The following is a 16199-nucleotide window of genomic DNA, read 5'->3' as shown; positions in this document are numbered from 1 at the left end:
GAGAAGATGCCACAGATGTGTAATTGATTTTGAATTTAGAAACGTTAAGTCCTGTTTAATACCTAACTTCTGTCCTCAGGAACATTCAGACTTGTCAAAGGAACTCACCTTTGAACTAACAGAGAAAGCTTTCACTCTAATGGGGCGGTAATTGTGGGAAACTAAAAAGGAGTGAAAGATACATGAAAGAAAACCATCCTGGCCGGACTTCGCTGGCTTCGCTCAGGGACAATTCATGGAATGCCGTTCACTCCCGTCCTACGGAGCTAATGAATGAACACATTTGACTTTCCCTATCCTTTCCTAGGAGACTCTCAAGCATGAGAAGATGACCCTCTATTCCCAGGAGTCTGTGGGCTCAATTCGAAAACATCAGTGAGACACTTGCTTCCAAAGAAGTTATAAGCACAACACAACGGAAGTCTGAATTTATGGTAGCAATCATTTATAGAATCAGAAAATGCTTATATTATTTTCAATAGATTACGATCAAAATGAAAACATTTACTTTTAATTTTAATTTTTTGAGACAGGGTCTCACTCTGTCACCCAGGCTGGAGTGCAGTGGCATGATCACAGCTCACTGCAGCCTTGACGTCTCTGGGCTCAGGTGATCTGCTCACCTCAGCCTCCTGAGTAGCTAGGATTACAGGTGTGAGCCACCACACCCAGCTAATGTATATATATATTTTTGTAAAGATGGGTTTTTTCCATGTTGCCCAGGCTGGTCTGCAACTCCTAGGCTCAAGTAATCCTCCTACTGCTCAGCATCCCAAAGTGCTAGGATTGCAGGCATGAGCCACTGCACTCGGCCAAAAACACATTTAAAATAGTCTCAGAACTTTGGGACTCTTGTAATGAGATGGGAGATCTCATGTTGAGAAAAAATCCTTTTCTACATTATAAATGGATGAATTGGACCATCCAAAGCTTATCTTGTCGACAACTGCAGTGCATTTAAAATAGCCTCTAAGGCAGCCTTCCACTCACTCCATAATCCATTTTAGGTGAAAACTAAGATGCCATTGATTATAAGGTGTGTCATTATTTCACATAAAAACAGGAAGAAAAAAATGTTAATTAGAACTTCTTTAGAGATGCTAAAATGAGAAAAACAAAACCCTGTGAGTCTCAGCATGGATGGGAAATCCCAGGGTACAGTGCAGAGACTGTGGATCAGATCCAACTCCCAGTCTTGGGCGAGTGGTGGCCCTGCTCCTCCGTAGCTGTCCAAGCCTGGGGAAACCACTTCCCCTCACTCTGCCTCAGTTTATTAATTGGCAAACTGTATTTAACTGGTATTAACAGTGCCTACTTCTCACTATATTATTGAGATAATTAAACGTGATCCTCTGTTAAAGTATTTAATATGTGTCTTGTGCTTATTAGCTGTTTTAATGCCACTGTTACTATAAGTCTGGCAAGAGTAGAATTAAGAATTTAATGAATCTTAAATGCTTTTTAAAACTCGGAGTGACTTCACCCAGTCTCAGTTGCTAAACCTTTACACATTGTTTAAAATACGTGGTAATGGCTTCGCTTCCTCAGTGCCTTAGTTCTCTAGAGATGAAATGAAATTATCTCTAAAATGGAGTCAAAGCACCTTCTAAACTGAAGAATCAGTCAGAGCCCTAAGGAGCTGATGACTCAAACACAATGGGTGATAGTTTGCATATTGCTTTGCATGACATTTGCATGCTACTGATTCATTTTTTGCCTGAAGTGAAAATCTGCCCACCATCTGCTTCTTTCCTGGTCCCTTATGATCCCCTAGGTGTTGAGTTGGCTGCCTCTGCCCAGGAAAAATAAAGCAACTGGCACGCATCAAGCAGTTACTGCATGCGCCTCTGTGGCTGGTTAGCTCGGCAGAGTAGAAGGGCAAGTTCTATCAGGGCATGGAACAGACCACATGGATCAGGTACCCGACTCACTCTGGACCATCCTACATGAATGGTCCTCCGTCCTCTGAGTGGCATGGTCGTTGACTCAAAAACCCATAAAACCACAAATAGCATCAGGCAACATTTCCTGAATACAACCCCTAAGTGTGCAGATGTCTGATGGTAAATCAGATGATACACAGCTTAGTTCCTGACCATTGGCAGCTTCCAAATCAAACCAGGGCAAAGCTTCTCTTTTCTTGAGTGTGAATAATTATGGGAGCAGTGAACATATAACAAAGATTTTTTTACTCTCAAAACTGTCAAGATGTAAAAAAAAAAAAAAAGCACATGACAGCTAATATCTAGCAATAAAGAAGAAAATTTAGCACTTCATTAATCAGGGCCCTGTTGCCAGAACCTTCTGCGGCTCTAAGCATTTGTTTTAAACTGAGCCCTGGGATTCCTGACTGCTCATCAATCAGTGATAATGGACCTACATTTCTATAGATATGATCAAAGCTCACTTAGCTGTTGTTCCTTGGGAATAACTGAATATTTCTGTAAGCTCAAACACCTATATTATTAATATGACAAACTAGACAATGATCCTACAAGATGATATCAGTATCTATTGTTTATAAAAGAGCTGCAAATAGCACTCTAGTAAGCATCCTATAAATGATCCTTCAGACGGTGCATAAAAATACCAACTCACATTGTTCTCAGGTTTTCTGAAGTATGACCCAGATGTGAAAAGCACACCAAATAATCAACTACAAAACCCCAAATTTATATCTGGATACTGGGGCTAGAATACTGTAAGCATAATTAAGTTTATTAGGTTTTAGAGGTAGTATTTTATCAAAAGCTTATTAGGTTTTAGAGATGCTGCTTTTTTATTTTTTTTACGTTTTATGGCTTTATTAAGGATAAAAGTATCTGTTAGGCTTTTCAAATGATTGGATATAACATGTAAAACATCATACTCTTTTTTTTTTTTTTTGGAGACGGAGTCTCGCTGTGTCACCCAGGCTGGAGTACAGTGGCACAATCTTGGCTCACTGCAACCTCTACCTCCCATGTTCAAGTGATTCTCCTGCCTCAGCCTCCCGGGTAGCTGGGACTACAGGTGCGCACCGTCACACCTGGCTTATTTTTTTTGTATTTTTAGTGGTGACGGGGTTTTACCATATTGTCCAGGATGGTCTCAATCTCCTGACCTCGTGATCTGCCCTCCTTGGCCTCCCAAAGTGCTGGGATTATAGGTGTGAGCCACCATGCCCGGCCAAAACATCATATTTTTATGAACACTTAGAAACACCAAGAACTTCAGTTATATTAACATTTCCAAAACAAATTCTAAGAAATATAAAATAACCAAAAGATAAATCTTTACAGTACAACTTTACTTTCTAAAAGTGTCACTCCTTGTGGGATAATTTTTAGAGATTATCTAGTTCAATACCACCGCCTTTATAGATGAAATCGAAGTCTGGTCTGGAAATTGGCACCTAAGTACAATAGAAGGCAAGAACCCAGAAGATGAACACTTGGGACTGGCAGGTCCCTGGACAGAGAACTGGAGCTTCTGAGATACAGGCTAGGTAGCTGGCTCTGTTAAGGAGCCTAGAGCTTTGAAGGAAACTATGTTTAAAAATGAGAAAAAGGCACTGGGGAGGAGTTGAGTCTTGAAGTATAGACAAACATAAAGGTATTTCAGCCAGGAAGTTGAGGTAACTTCTGACTCAGGTCATCTGGTGAAAAGCCCTTCCCTGGGAGGTAGGGGTGGGCCTGTTTCCAGGAGCAAGGCACTCAGTCACTTCCTGAGTCCCCAAGTGGGCCAGGAAGCAAACTCATTTTAAAGGACAGGAAACCAGACATAAACGCAAAAGGTGAACGTGAGTGCAACAGCTGAATCATCCACTTGGTCTTACTCAATTGGAGCAGACAAAGAGGAATTGCCTCCTTTGCTGCTCTCCTCTGTCTCCCAACCAGCTCAAGATCAGGAACTGAACAAGAGGCCAGGGGCTGGCCCCTCAGTGTGCTTTAAAAGCCCCTGAAGAACGAAGATTCCTGTCTTTGAAGCTGCTCAAACGCTGGGGTGGGAGAGGAGTAGCAGATGTGCTGGTTCTTTTCCATCTGTCCCCATCCTGGAGGTACTGTCCTGGCCTATGTCTGTGTTCTGGCAGGCTGACCTCCCTGGGCCACTCTACAGCTGGCTTCCTGCTGGGGTCAGCTGATGGGAAGGTCGGGCAAGAGATGGGAGGGCGGGCAGAGAGAAGTCAGCGTCTCCTCTCCCATTTCTTCCAATAGCTCCTGCCCAGTGGTCCCTCATTAGTGACTCCCACTCTCCTTGGCTCTGCTACAGTGTTTCCTTCCCTGGTTCCTCAGGGTGGTCAACTCCTTCCTGGGGACCTCAACACTCCTGGCCGGTTCTCTCTACCTCCTTCATTCACAGCTGACCCATCTGAGTTGGAGTCTGTCTCCTGTCAGAACCCTGACCTGACACAGGGGAACAGCAGCCACAGGGTAAGCATAGCATTTTATACATACTTCCATTTACTGGGCAGAATTTTACAAGGAAACGTAAAGATATATGTTTTTACAACATGTATTACACATTTCTCTACTTCTTTCGTGTTAGAACATGTAATTACATTTCATGTAATACATGTTAGAATATTTGTTGTAAAACGTGTATATATATATATATATATATATATGTTTATATCACCACATATATACTTTTGAAATCAACAGACCTTCACAAACACCAATCTTCAAGCCCCCAAAACCGCTGCCAGGTCAGTTCGCTCCTTGTTGCCTGGGATCTTCTCTGGGAAAGGATGCTTTACTAGGAGGAATGGAGGCTGCCTCAGCCTAAGTTTGCTTTGTAAATGGAAGTAAAATTAAGGTGAATTTCTTGATTGCCTCAAGAGAATTGGTGTTCTGGGCTGCAGAAGCAATAGCAACTTAAGCTGGAGACAGGGAAGAGGAAAGGGAAGGGGTGGGATCAGACCTCAAAAAGGGTGGAGCAAGCAGGAGAGCCCACAAGAGCCATGTGACCTAGAGGAAGGGGACAGAAGAATGAGAGTCCTCACAGCCCTTCAGCGGGGGGAAAGGTCCTGTACTTTTACTACTTTCAGAATAAAGAGTCAGTTCTTTGGAAAAGGTCCCACTCTCAGGCCAGCATATTTTGTTATGAAAGTGGTGGAGAAGTGTGTAATACATGTTAGAATATTTGTTGTAAAATCTGTAATTTAAAAATGCCCCACACCAAAAGTGAAGAAGCTTCAGTTATTGAAAAGAAAATCACAACTGCCAGGTGTGGTGGTGCAAAACCTGCAATCCCAGCTACTCAGGCTGCTGAGGTGGGAGGATTGTTTGAGCCCAGGAATTTGAGTCTAGCTTGGGCAACATAGTGAGACCCTGTCTCTAATTTTTAAAAAATAAATGAAATAAAAACATAAATGTATTTTATTCCCTGGCAATGCTGGATAAAGGAAGGGTTAACAATGATCTCTTGGCCAAAATTTCCTTTAGTTGAACCCGGACATGAGGTGACTGCAGCTTCTATGGGAATGTGCATAAAAGGAGAAGCTTCTGGGAGAGAACAGTGCAAAGTCACTAAGTAAAACTGGAGTCAACTGGGGAGTCATCCCAGGCTCCCTTCCAAACACCCAAGGAACTCGAATCCCTTTCCTTCCTCCGCATCAGTCTCACATGTTATGCTCCTGCTAAGTTTTCATTGAGAAGCAGGTTCTGATGTCAAAAAAACATTTGAATACTACTGGTTTAGATTTATCACAGACATGTACATGAACTGCTATATGCATAAGTAAGAGACTGCCTTTACCTTGTAATACCAACCTGATTGTTCTTAAATGCATTTTCATTCTGATGTAGAAGGCCTGTCTTTCATTATTTCTAATCATTTAATTTTTTGAGACAAAATAAAAACAGCAGCAGGCATTAGAAATGAGCAAGAATCAGACAGCTCATTTGCTTACCTGCTATCCCCAGCATTTGCAACATACAGCTTCCCCAAAAGGCAAATCACAATGAGGGCGGTGCAGCCACCAGATATATTATATGAACTCCTCTCTCGTTCTATCTGTAGGTCCTGGAGAATAAAACAAAGTTAGTGTTGGATCGTGTAGGATGTATAGCAAAAGCTTTCTCACCTTCACTCTCTTTACAGTCCTCAGACTCTGAATGTGCTTCAAGAAGGGACTAGAAAAATCTTTAGTGCTTGCTTTCCTACCACCTAATGAGCATTTCTGGAGAGGACACTGGCATAAAACTGCCACATATTAGACCATCTGTGAACCAGAGACAGGAAACAATAGACAGCAAACAGAAACAATCAGACAAAAATGCAAATGAAATGTAAGTTGTATTCAGTAAATATCACAGCTTATGGAAAATTTAGTCTTTGTGGATTGCATGAGCTGCCATGTGAAACATACACCAGAGAGGCTGAGAATGCCAAGTACTTGGACCTGATCAATGTTTTGTTTTGTTTGTTTTTCTGAAGACAGGGTCTGGCTCTGTCACCCAGGCTGGAGTGCAGTGGCCCAATCTCGGCTCACTGCAACCTCTGCTTCCCAGGCTCAAGCGATCCTCCCACCTCAGCCTTCTGAGTACCTGGGACCACAGGTGTGCGCCACCATGCCCGGCTAATTTTTGTATTTTTTGTAGAGATGGGGTCCTGCCACATTGTCCAGGCTGGTCTTGAACTCCTCCTCGGCCTCCCAAAGTGCTCGGATTACAGGCACGAGCCACTGTGCCCAGCCTTGTCTTTTTAGAGAGAAGGTTTGCTCTGTCACCCAGGCTGGAGTGCAGTGGTATGATCATAGCTCACTGCAGCCTTGACCTCCCGGGCTCAAGCCTCCTGCCTTAGCCTCCTGAGTAGCTGAGACTACAGGTCTATGCAGCCACCACACCCAGCTAACTTTTCTATTTTTTGTAGGGACAGGGTCTCACTATTTTGCCCAGGCTGGTCTCAAACTCTTGGCTTCAAACAATCCTGTCTCAGCCTTCCAAAGTGCTAGGCCACCATACCCAGCCCAGGCTTGATCAATGTTTTAAACTTCAAAATCTTGGATAAATAGTCTCTTTTACAGATAAATTACAGAAAGATGTCTTCTGTTCAACACAGGCAGGAGTCAACCCATGACTTATAGGGCAAAGACTTATAATGACTTATAAATGACTTAAAATGACTTAAATTATAAATGACTTATAATGACTTAAATGACTTATAGGGCTTCTGAACTCTGACCTGACTTTTCCCACAGTCACCAATTTACAGTGGTAACACGTTCATAATAATTAGAAACATTCATTGAGAACTTTCTCTACATCAGGCAGTGTGCTGAGCACTTTATACTCAAACTCTCATACCGTCCTCACGACCGTCACTAGGAACCTCATTGTTTAGTTGCAGAGAAGTGGGGGTAGCCTGCCCATATTTACCTGGCTAGAGTCTAGATTCCAACCTGGCTCTCTTCCAAAGCTTGTGTTGTTACCTGCCACCTAATGAGGCCTCCCCAAGAAATTAATATTAAAAATAGACCAACCCTGACATCATCAAGACAGATACCTGTGAAATTCTGTTAGCGATAGAAGCAAAGTTTCTGTTACCTCAGAAAAATTGGAGTTAGTAAGATACACTGAATAAAATAATGCCAAATCTTCCAGTGGTAATCTACTACTTTTGTGCTGAGGGAAGGAAAATGAGGGCTGGCTAAAAATTACAAGAAGAGGAAGAAATGGTGACATTGATGGTGTTGTTGGCAGGTGTAGGGTCAGGCCACTATTGTAATCCTGAGAATCCCACAGAGTTAGAGCTCAGCTGCTTCAACCAGCCTCCTCAGGAAAAAGGGGGAGAGAAGTCAAGACTCCAGCATTTACCAGCAACTGCTTTGCTCTAGGGGCCAGAGATGGTAACATAAAAAGGATAAATCACCGATGGGAAACTGGAAACAAAAGAGGTTGACCTTAGGGATATCATACTGGTTAAAGAGTAAGTGGAAGCCAGTCACGGTGGCTAACGCCTGTAATTCCAATACTTTGGGAGGCAGAGACAGGAGGATCACTTGAGGCCAGGAGTTCAAGACCAGCCTGGACAACATAGTGATACCCCCATCTCTACAAAAAATAATTAGCTGGATGTGGTGGCACATGACTGTAGTCTTAGCTTCTTGGGAAGCTGAGGATAGAGGATCTCTTGAGCCCAGGAGTTTGAGGCTGCAGTAAGCCATGGTCATGCCACTGCACTTCAACTGGGGTTACAGAGCGAGACCCTATCTCAACAACAAAAACAGAACAACAACAAAAACCAGTAAATAGAGAAAAAACACAAAGCCAGGACTTGGGAGAGACCCACACACTGGGAGTGAGCTGGGTAAGAGGTTGGGGGAGGGGAGATGGGGAGTCACAGGGAAGAGGTAGGAATATGTGTTGGGGGATGTAGGGGTTTATAAACAACTGAGGAAACACTTCAATATGGGAGTGAATAGCAGCAGCAAAAGCTGCAGAAGCATCAAGCATGGGGCGAACTTCAAAGGACTATGTGGGATTTTTAACATTTACTTCAACTGTGTATAAATTAGCTTTCTTAAAGGACTGTCGTGAGTCTAAATTAGCTGGCGTGTGTGAGGGGCTTAGCAGGTTATCTAGACCCTTCCCGCAGCCCAGAAGCTTCAACATTGAGAGCGGCGACCTTTCTTGCTCACCTTAGGCCCTCAACACCTAGGTTAGGCCAGGTAAATGGTAGTTTAATAAATGTCTGTTCAATGGACAAATGAAGAAATAAATTTTCAATTTTTTATCTCCCTATCCCCTTACCTCTGCCTTAATATGAGAAATGGATTCCACAATTCACAAATGAAAAGCGTACAATGCTAACGCTCACTGAGATAATAATTAAGCAGAAACCCATGCTTCAATTAAAATGCTCGATTGACAAAAGTGGTTATCAGAACCTACGCAAGAGTGGTAGGAGGCTGGAGGATGAAGAGGAGGGGCATGGGTGTCGGGTGGGAAGAATTAGCTTAAGGAAATACAAGAGAGGAGAAGGAAAACATCCAGATGCCTGTTTAATCTCCAAGAAAACCCATAAAAACAGAACCCCGAACCCTACTGACAAAGGAGTTTGTGGATGGAACTGCTATTTTTTTTTTTTTTGCATTTAAAGAACTCATATAAAGTTGATACTATGATAGATACATATTTTACTAAATTAATATATAAATTGATAAAGAGTCTACATCCAATATATCAAAAGGAACTACTCAGCTACAGAGACTATTTTTTCACTGTCAGAATCAATATTTGCTTGAATACCTAAAAGGCTGAAAGACAATATTTATTAAAAGTTATTTGAACATGCCAGGCGTGGTGGCTCATGCCTATAATCCCAGCACTTTGGGAAGCTGAGGCAGGTGGATCACCTGAGGTCAGGATTTTGAGACCAGCCTGACCAACATGACGAAACCCTGTCTCTACTAAAAATACAAAAAAAAGTTAGCTGGGCTTGGTAGTGTGTGCCTATAGTCCAAGCTACTTGGGAGGCTGAGATAGGAGAATTGCTTGAACCCAGGAGCCGGAGGTTGCAGTGAGCCAAGATCGTGCCACACCACTGCACTCTAGCCTGGGCAACAGAGCGAGACTCCATCTCAAAAAGTTATTTGAACACCTACTGCTTGTATACTGTATATAGACTAGAATGTGAATGGTGTTTGTTTGACAGACTTGATCAAACCACTAGTATGATCCAAAAGGTAGAATCGTTATGGTGCAAAAAGTCCACGTAACAGGACCGTCCATGGCAACAAATTCCTCTGGGACTCAGTTAAGCAAGTTCGGGCTACACCACAGGTAGGTACATTATTTATCATGGTTTCTATCACAAGAAATTCTGCTTAGAAAATTATGTAATCCTTAGGAAAAAAAATCAAGGTAAAGAGCTCAACACTAAAACTTTTCTGCTTTAACTTTGGGGGAAACATTCCAGTTAGCTTACCCATTTAACCCCTCGCTATTATATTAATAATGTGACTCAATATTTTTTTCTAATTGATTTCATTATTTCTTTCACCTTTTTCTACGTTCAGCTATACTCCCTCGGTAGCTCCCCCATATAAGGAATGCTAAATTTGGCAGCACTTTCTCATAAAGAGTGAACTTAACTACTTTTTAATCCAAGAAACTTTGCTAACATGTGCATGCATTTGCCACTTCCCTCCCCCACATTGGTGTGGGGACATAAGTGTGCATACATGCACATGTGCACACACACACTTCAATTACAAGTGTCCTCTCTGGGATCATGGTGGGAAGGATTTGAAAGACGTGTTTCCTAGACTTCATCTCCCCTGAAGGATTCACTGTCGTTAAAACACACTCTTCTATTTCTTCTAAAACCGTGTGCAACTAGAACATATTCTAAAAATAATTGCTTCCCTCCCCCTCCTCCCTAGGAGCCAAAATAGCACATTTATTTTTTCCCTACATACACCACCTACTCCTCTTTAAAAGATGTTTCACAAAATCTTAGTACTGAAAGGAACATTAAAGGACCATCTGGGTGGTTCTTTTACTATCAGAGCAAACATGATAAATTAAGTCAATATACATTTACCATTGCATTATCTACATTTTTTCTTCAAATCCTCACCTTTCAGATTAGATTAAGTTTTTAATAGTCTAGATAATAAAAACATGGAATTACTTTTTTAAAAACCTCAAGTTTTTGGTATTTTTACAAAAATCAATGAAATCATGGAAAAAACCACGTACTGCTTTGTACTAAGCAAGGACTGATTTAGAATATCTCCCCATTTTAGCTGTCAGTGAACCCTGAGCCATGTGTCTAGAATAAACTGACTAGCAAAAACACATGCATATACTATCATTCAAGTATGGTCTAAAAGGATCACTTAAATGACTCATAAGATTCAATTAACAAGATAATTGATTTATCTGCTTAATCAATAGTCCTGAAGACCTTCCATGGCAACTTTCTAGGTAGCAGGACTGAGTTATTTTCTGTTGTGGCTGCTTAAATACCACATTTAAGCGAGGTTAATTTTTTTTTTTTTTTTTTTTTTTTTTTTTTTTTTGAGGAGGAGTCTCGCTCTGTCGCCCGGACTGGAGTGCAGTGGCCGGATCTCAGCTCACTGCAAGCTCCGCTCCTGGGTTTTTACGCCATTCTCCTGCCTCAGCTCCCTAGTAGCTGGACTACAGGCGCCTGCCACCTCGCCCGGCTAGTTTTTGTATTTTTAGTAGAGACGGGGTTCACCGTGTTAGCCAGGATGGTCTCGATCTCCTGACCTCGTGATCCGTCCGTCTCGGCCTCCCAAAGTGCTGGGATTACAGGCTTGAGCCACCGCGCCGGCCGGTTAATCTTTAAATCAAACAATAGATCCAGTTTTTAAGAGGTGGGATTTTATTTTGCTCCTTGTTGCAACGAGAAACGGAAGCCGAGAAAGCAAATAGATGGCCAGGGGCGGTGGCTCACGCCTGAAATCCCAGCACTTTGGGAGGCCGAGGCGGGCGGATCACCTGAGGTTGGGTGGTGGAGACCAGCCTGACCAACACGTAGAAACCCCGTCTCTACTGAAAATACAAAATTAGCCTGGTGTGGTGGCACATGCTTGTAATCCCAGCTACTCGGGAGGCTGAGGCAGGAGAATTACTTGAACCCGGGAGGCAGAGGTTGTGGTGAGTCCAGATCGCGACAAGCAGATCGCGCCATTGCACTCCAGCCTGGGCAACAAGAGAGAAACTCCGTTTCAAAAAAAGAAAAGGAAAAAAAAAAAAGAAAGAAAGAAAAGCAAACAGAAATGTGTGTGCAATAAGACTAATTCAGCAGGAAAGAAGTGTAAGCGAAAAATATTGCCCAGGATGGTAATAATTTGATTTGAAGTCCCATAGATGACGTAACTCCAAGGTCATTCTTTGTTTTCTACCAATTTCAAGTTGCAAAAGGAAAGCAATATCCGGTAGCAGAAAGGAACAAGTGTTGGGTAGTTTCAGTAGGACCTGGCAGCTCCCCCTAGCTGAGTTAAAACACGGCTCTGAGCACATTGCTAATAGTGTCAGTCACAAATAATTAGATTCTGCATGGTTTTAGTATCCAGATCTGATCCCGGTTTATTCTGAGAACAAGGCCATCTGCCAGCCAGGCAATGGGGAAGAAAAACCAGCACTCTACTGCCTACTATTTCCACCTGCTGGCTGCTGGTGGAATCACACGCTCATTCCTTCCTAGAGGAACTTCCTGTTCTAACAAAAACAAAGAGAACAAAACTAACTTAAATGAAGACAGCTATGTGGGTTCCCAATTTACCATTAATATGCTAATTTTGGAAAACACTAATTTATTATAATTAATCTAGAAACACTAATTTATAGATTTCTAAACTATAATCTTTGCCCTCTTTTCGTCACAATGTCACCATGTATTTATACAGTTTTTACCAACAAAGCCTAGCTGCTTGGTATTTCCATTTAGCCAGTGATAGAATTATATATAGTAGTTCCATAAGTTAAAATATTGCCATTTTCTTCCCTTCTTAAGAACCGACTGTGACGGGGAATCTAGACCCACTCCTAAAAGGAGATAGAACTCTGAGATCCTCCCGGCTATGTCCTGAACTCAAATCCCATAGTTAACAGGTTAAAAGGGTAATCACTGCTAACTTGGTTCTGATCTCTGGGAGGGCAAAGGCTTCCTGTAAGTAACCCTGCAGTGGAATTGACTTCCTCCATGGGTCTGAAATGTTGAATATTCAACCATGTTTTTGGGAGGGTGGAGAAGTAGGGAGAAGGTTTGAAATCAGGACTTAGAAGACACTTGTCTTATTTATACCTATTGTCCTGGACTAAGTGACAATATAAATATAATAGGTGACAAAACAGAGCTAAGCCAGGCCTTGCTGGGAAGCAGAATTGAAGTCAGTCAGAAAATTCCTGAGATTTTGGTCCTTTAGGAAAAAGCCAAGGCTCACTTTTCATAGTGGACACAGGAGGGATTTGCTACATAGCCTTCGCAGTATGAAGGAAGATCTGAGATACAATCAGGGGGTCGTAGGGGCACACCTACCTCTAACAGCGTGCACAGTAAGTATTAAAAACCAGTGGTCAGAGGTCACCTTCACCACAAGCCCCACGCCGTGCCAGGCAACCCGAGGGCCAAAGATGAAAAGCGCTGTTCTCAAAGAAGCCTAGAGTATTTGATGAAACTGTTACCATCTGCCCTCATTGGAAGCATTTTTTTCTTCTTCTGTTCATTTGTATTTTGTGACTAGTGCCTACTTTTTCCCCAGAAATAGGTACTATTTATTCTGACTTGAGTGTTTCTGAACATTTTTAACAGTGTTTCCCTTTGGGAAAGGTATCAACATTTCACTACCTCCTTTGGTTATTTAGAATATCAAAATCAATCAGATATTGCATATTTCTATATTCATATAATGTGGGACTACAAATGTCCCCAGATAAAAGATCTTTTGTTTTGTTTTTGAGACAGAGTTTCACTCCGTTGCCCAGGCTAGGGTGCAGTGGTGTGATCTCGGCTTACTGCAACCTCTGTCTCCAGAGTTCAAATGATTCTCATGCCTCAGCCTCCCAAGTAGCTGGGATTACAGGCATGCACCACCACGCCTGGCTAAATTTTTTGTAATTTTATAGAGACAGGGTTTCACCATGTTGGCTAGGCTGGTCTCAAACTCCTGGCCTCAAGTGATCTCCCCCCTGGGCCTCCCAAAGTGCTGGGATTATAGACGTGAACCAAAGTGCCTGATCATAAGATCTTATCTTTTACTTCCTCAGTGGTGTCTAAAAGAATACTGATTTTAAGATGTAAGCTCAATAAATACTAGTAACTGAGAAGAACCGTTCTTAGTGGAAAAAACACAAACTGTTTTTCCTCTGTTCTTACCCTACAACAACCAATACAGAACATTTCTGTGACCAAATATGTGAGAATTTTCCTCCACATACCCAGCAAGCAATCAGTTCTGCAGAAGACACCACCTGGGCATCCTCTAATTCAATTCCACACTATTATGTACTTGAAGATAGCATCAAATTCCACAGGTTGAGGGCTCAGTTCCCAAACTGACCCCCACTTCTGATGCCAGTCGCAAGCCCCAGGTTGGTCTACCTGTGCTGCTGACCGACCAGCTATAAATCTGGGTTCCTAAGAGCCCCCATCTCCTAGGGTTTGATTAATTTGCTAGAGTGGCTCACAGAAATCAGGAAAAATTACGTACATATGCTAGTTCATTCTAAAGGATATTACAAAGGATACAGATGAAGAGAAGCATTGGGTGCGGAGCTTCCATGCCTTCCTGACCCTCCAGGAACCTCCATGTGTTCAGCTACCCAGAAGCTCGCTGAGCCCTATCCTCTCAGGCCTTTGTGGAGACCTCATGACATAGGCATGGGTGATTAAATCATCAGCTGTTGGTGATCAACTCAACCTTCAGCCCTTCTCCCCTCCCACGAGGTTGAGGATATATGTGTGCACGCGCACACACACACACCCCCGAATAATTGGGGCCAATCTAAATTAGGCTATTCTTTCATTTTATTCACTGTAATACACCTGACATCTACATTATCCACGGCAGCTTACTGTGTGATTCTACTTAGTTGTGCAGCCCTCTAATCCTGCCTTGGTCTTTTTGATGTACAGACCCCATCCTGAATCTACCCAGAGGCTGCCAGCCACCAGTCATCTCATTAGGATACAAAAAGATACTTATCACTTTGAAGATTTCAAGGATTTTAGGAGTTGTATGTCAGGACATGGAGTTGAAGACAGAATATCATAATATCACAGCATTCCATTGAGGGAAAAGACAAACAGATGGTGACAGCAAGTAGGTAGACAGAAACAAAGAGAGAGTCCAAAGAATTCTGATTCCACATTGTTGAGCTACTATAAACAAAGCAAAAACCCCCAGTGAAGGAGAAGCTCTGTTTTTAAGGATACTATGACACTTGGAATCTCCAGAGGGACAGCTGCATAGATGTCATCAGTGAGGTAAATTAGAGACTTAGGTGCAAGGCTTGGGGAACTTTACTTTTAGGGATTAAAAATGGAAGAGAAGGCAAGAGAGCCACAAAGCCGAAATGCCCTATGACAAATCTCGCTTAATATTGAATTTCCTATTATATAAAATCAGAGTGGCACAAAACCTGCAATACCTAAAGAACATCTAGAAACAGGAAAATTAGACAGTGGGTGGCTATTGCGGTGAAAAAAAAAAAAAGTTTAGGAATGATCTGGAAAATCCAAAGCTGTCCTACTATAGACAGCTGTGTGAGCTGTCCTCCGGTTGCCTGGCACAGCACGGGGCTTGTGGGCATTTCAAAAAACCAAAGGTTTACACGGTGAGGCAATGACTCTCAAAAACCTACTATTGAGAGGGGGAGGAAAGAAAAAGGAGTTGGCAATGGCCTTCCAGCTATTATTTTGAAGCTGGTATAATTTCTGTGCTGTGGATTCTGAAGCTCACCTTAAGCAATTTAATAAGGATAAGGCATTGTTTCCATGAAACTGGAGTATAGTTTTTCTGAAATCTCTGATGAAGCGAAGAAAGACAAGAGCATCTGTGATTAAACAGAAGACTTATCATCCAAAGAGGGTCACATTTGAGAGTGAAAGGGGAGAATATTAACAATTACCCTGAGACAGCAGGTACGCACTGGCCCAGTCCCCAGCAAAGCACAAGGTATGGCCACCCTTCCAGGTGCCATGAGGACCAAAGAATGGGTGAGCTTCTCACATAATAAGGCCAGCCAGTAAGGTGCTGTAAACCAAAAAGTATCTGAGACAGGTCTCAATCCATTCGGTTTATTTTGCCAAGGGGAAGGACACACCTGGAACGAAAAAAAAACACAGATCACAGAGACAGTCTGTGGTCTGTACCTTTCTCCAAAGATGAATTTGAGGGCTTCAGTATTTAAAGGGGAAAAGTGGGCCGGAGGGGAAAGAGGGAGGGTATGGTCATTCACATATCCCAAGAGGAAAGGAACAGGTAGGGGATAGTCTGGGGCTCCAGAAATCAGTAAATCAACACGTTCGTAAGATAAGGTGAACACAGAGTAGCTACCTGTGGAGATATTCAACAATTCATCTGTAGTATCCACTTAGGAATAAAAGGAAACGCAGTTTCTTGCATGACTCAGCTTTCAGCTTAATTTTTTTTCCTAGTAATTTCCAATTTCCATAGTGGATTGGAGGCCCAGTTTTTATTGTCCTTTCACAGTGCAAAGCCCCGGTAGGCATTAGGCAGG

The 16199-nt window shown here is 42.4% G+C and overlaps 1 protein-coding gene across 6 annotated transcripts in view; it reads right to left on the bottom strand.

Moving 5' to 3' along the window:
- Positions 1-16199, bottom strand: part of PPM1H (protein phosphatase, Mg2+/Mn2+ dependent 1H) — a 349098-nt gene that overhangs the window by 196953 nt on the left and 135946 nt on the right. For all 6 annotated transcript variants that reach the window (XR_004439771.1, XR_004439770.1, XR_004439769.1 and 3 more), the window contains exon 5: positions 5894-6006. Coding sequence is in view for 3 of the 6 variants with exons in the window: in XM_033221424.1 (XP_033077315.1) it covers positions 5894-6006 (113 nt within the window). In the remaining 3 variants the exon portion in view is untranslated. The remainder of the gene's footprint in view (positions 1-5893; positions 6007-16199) is intronic.

The sequence above is a fragment of the Trachypithecus francoisi genome, unplaced genomic scaffold (assembly GCF_009764315.1).
Source record: "Trachypithecus francoisi isolate TF-2019V2 unplaced genomic scaffold, Tfra_2.0 Lachesis_group11, whole genome shotgun sequence".
Classification (NCBI taxonomy): Eukaryota; Metazoa; Chordata; class Mammalia; order Primates; family Cercopithecidae; genus Trachypithecus; species Trachypithecus francoisi.
The sequence above is the reverse complement of the archived record's forward strand: the minus strand, read 5'-3'. Positions and strand labels throughout refer to the sequence as shown.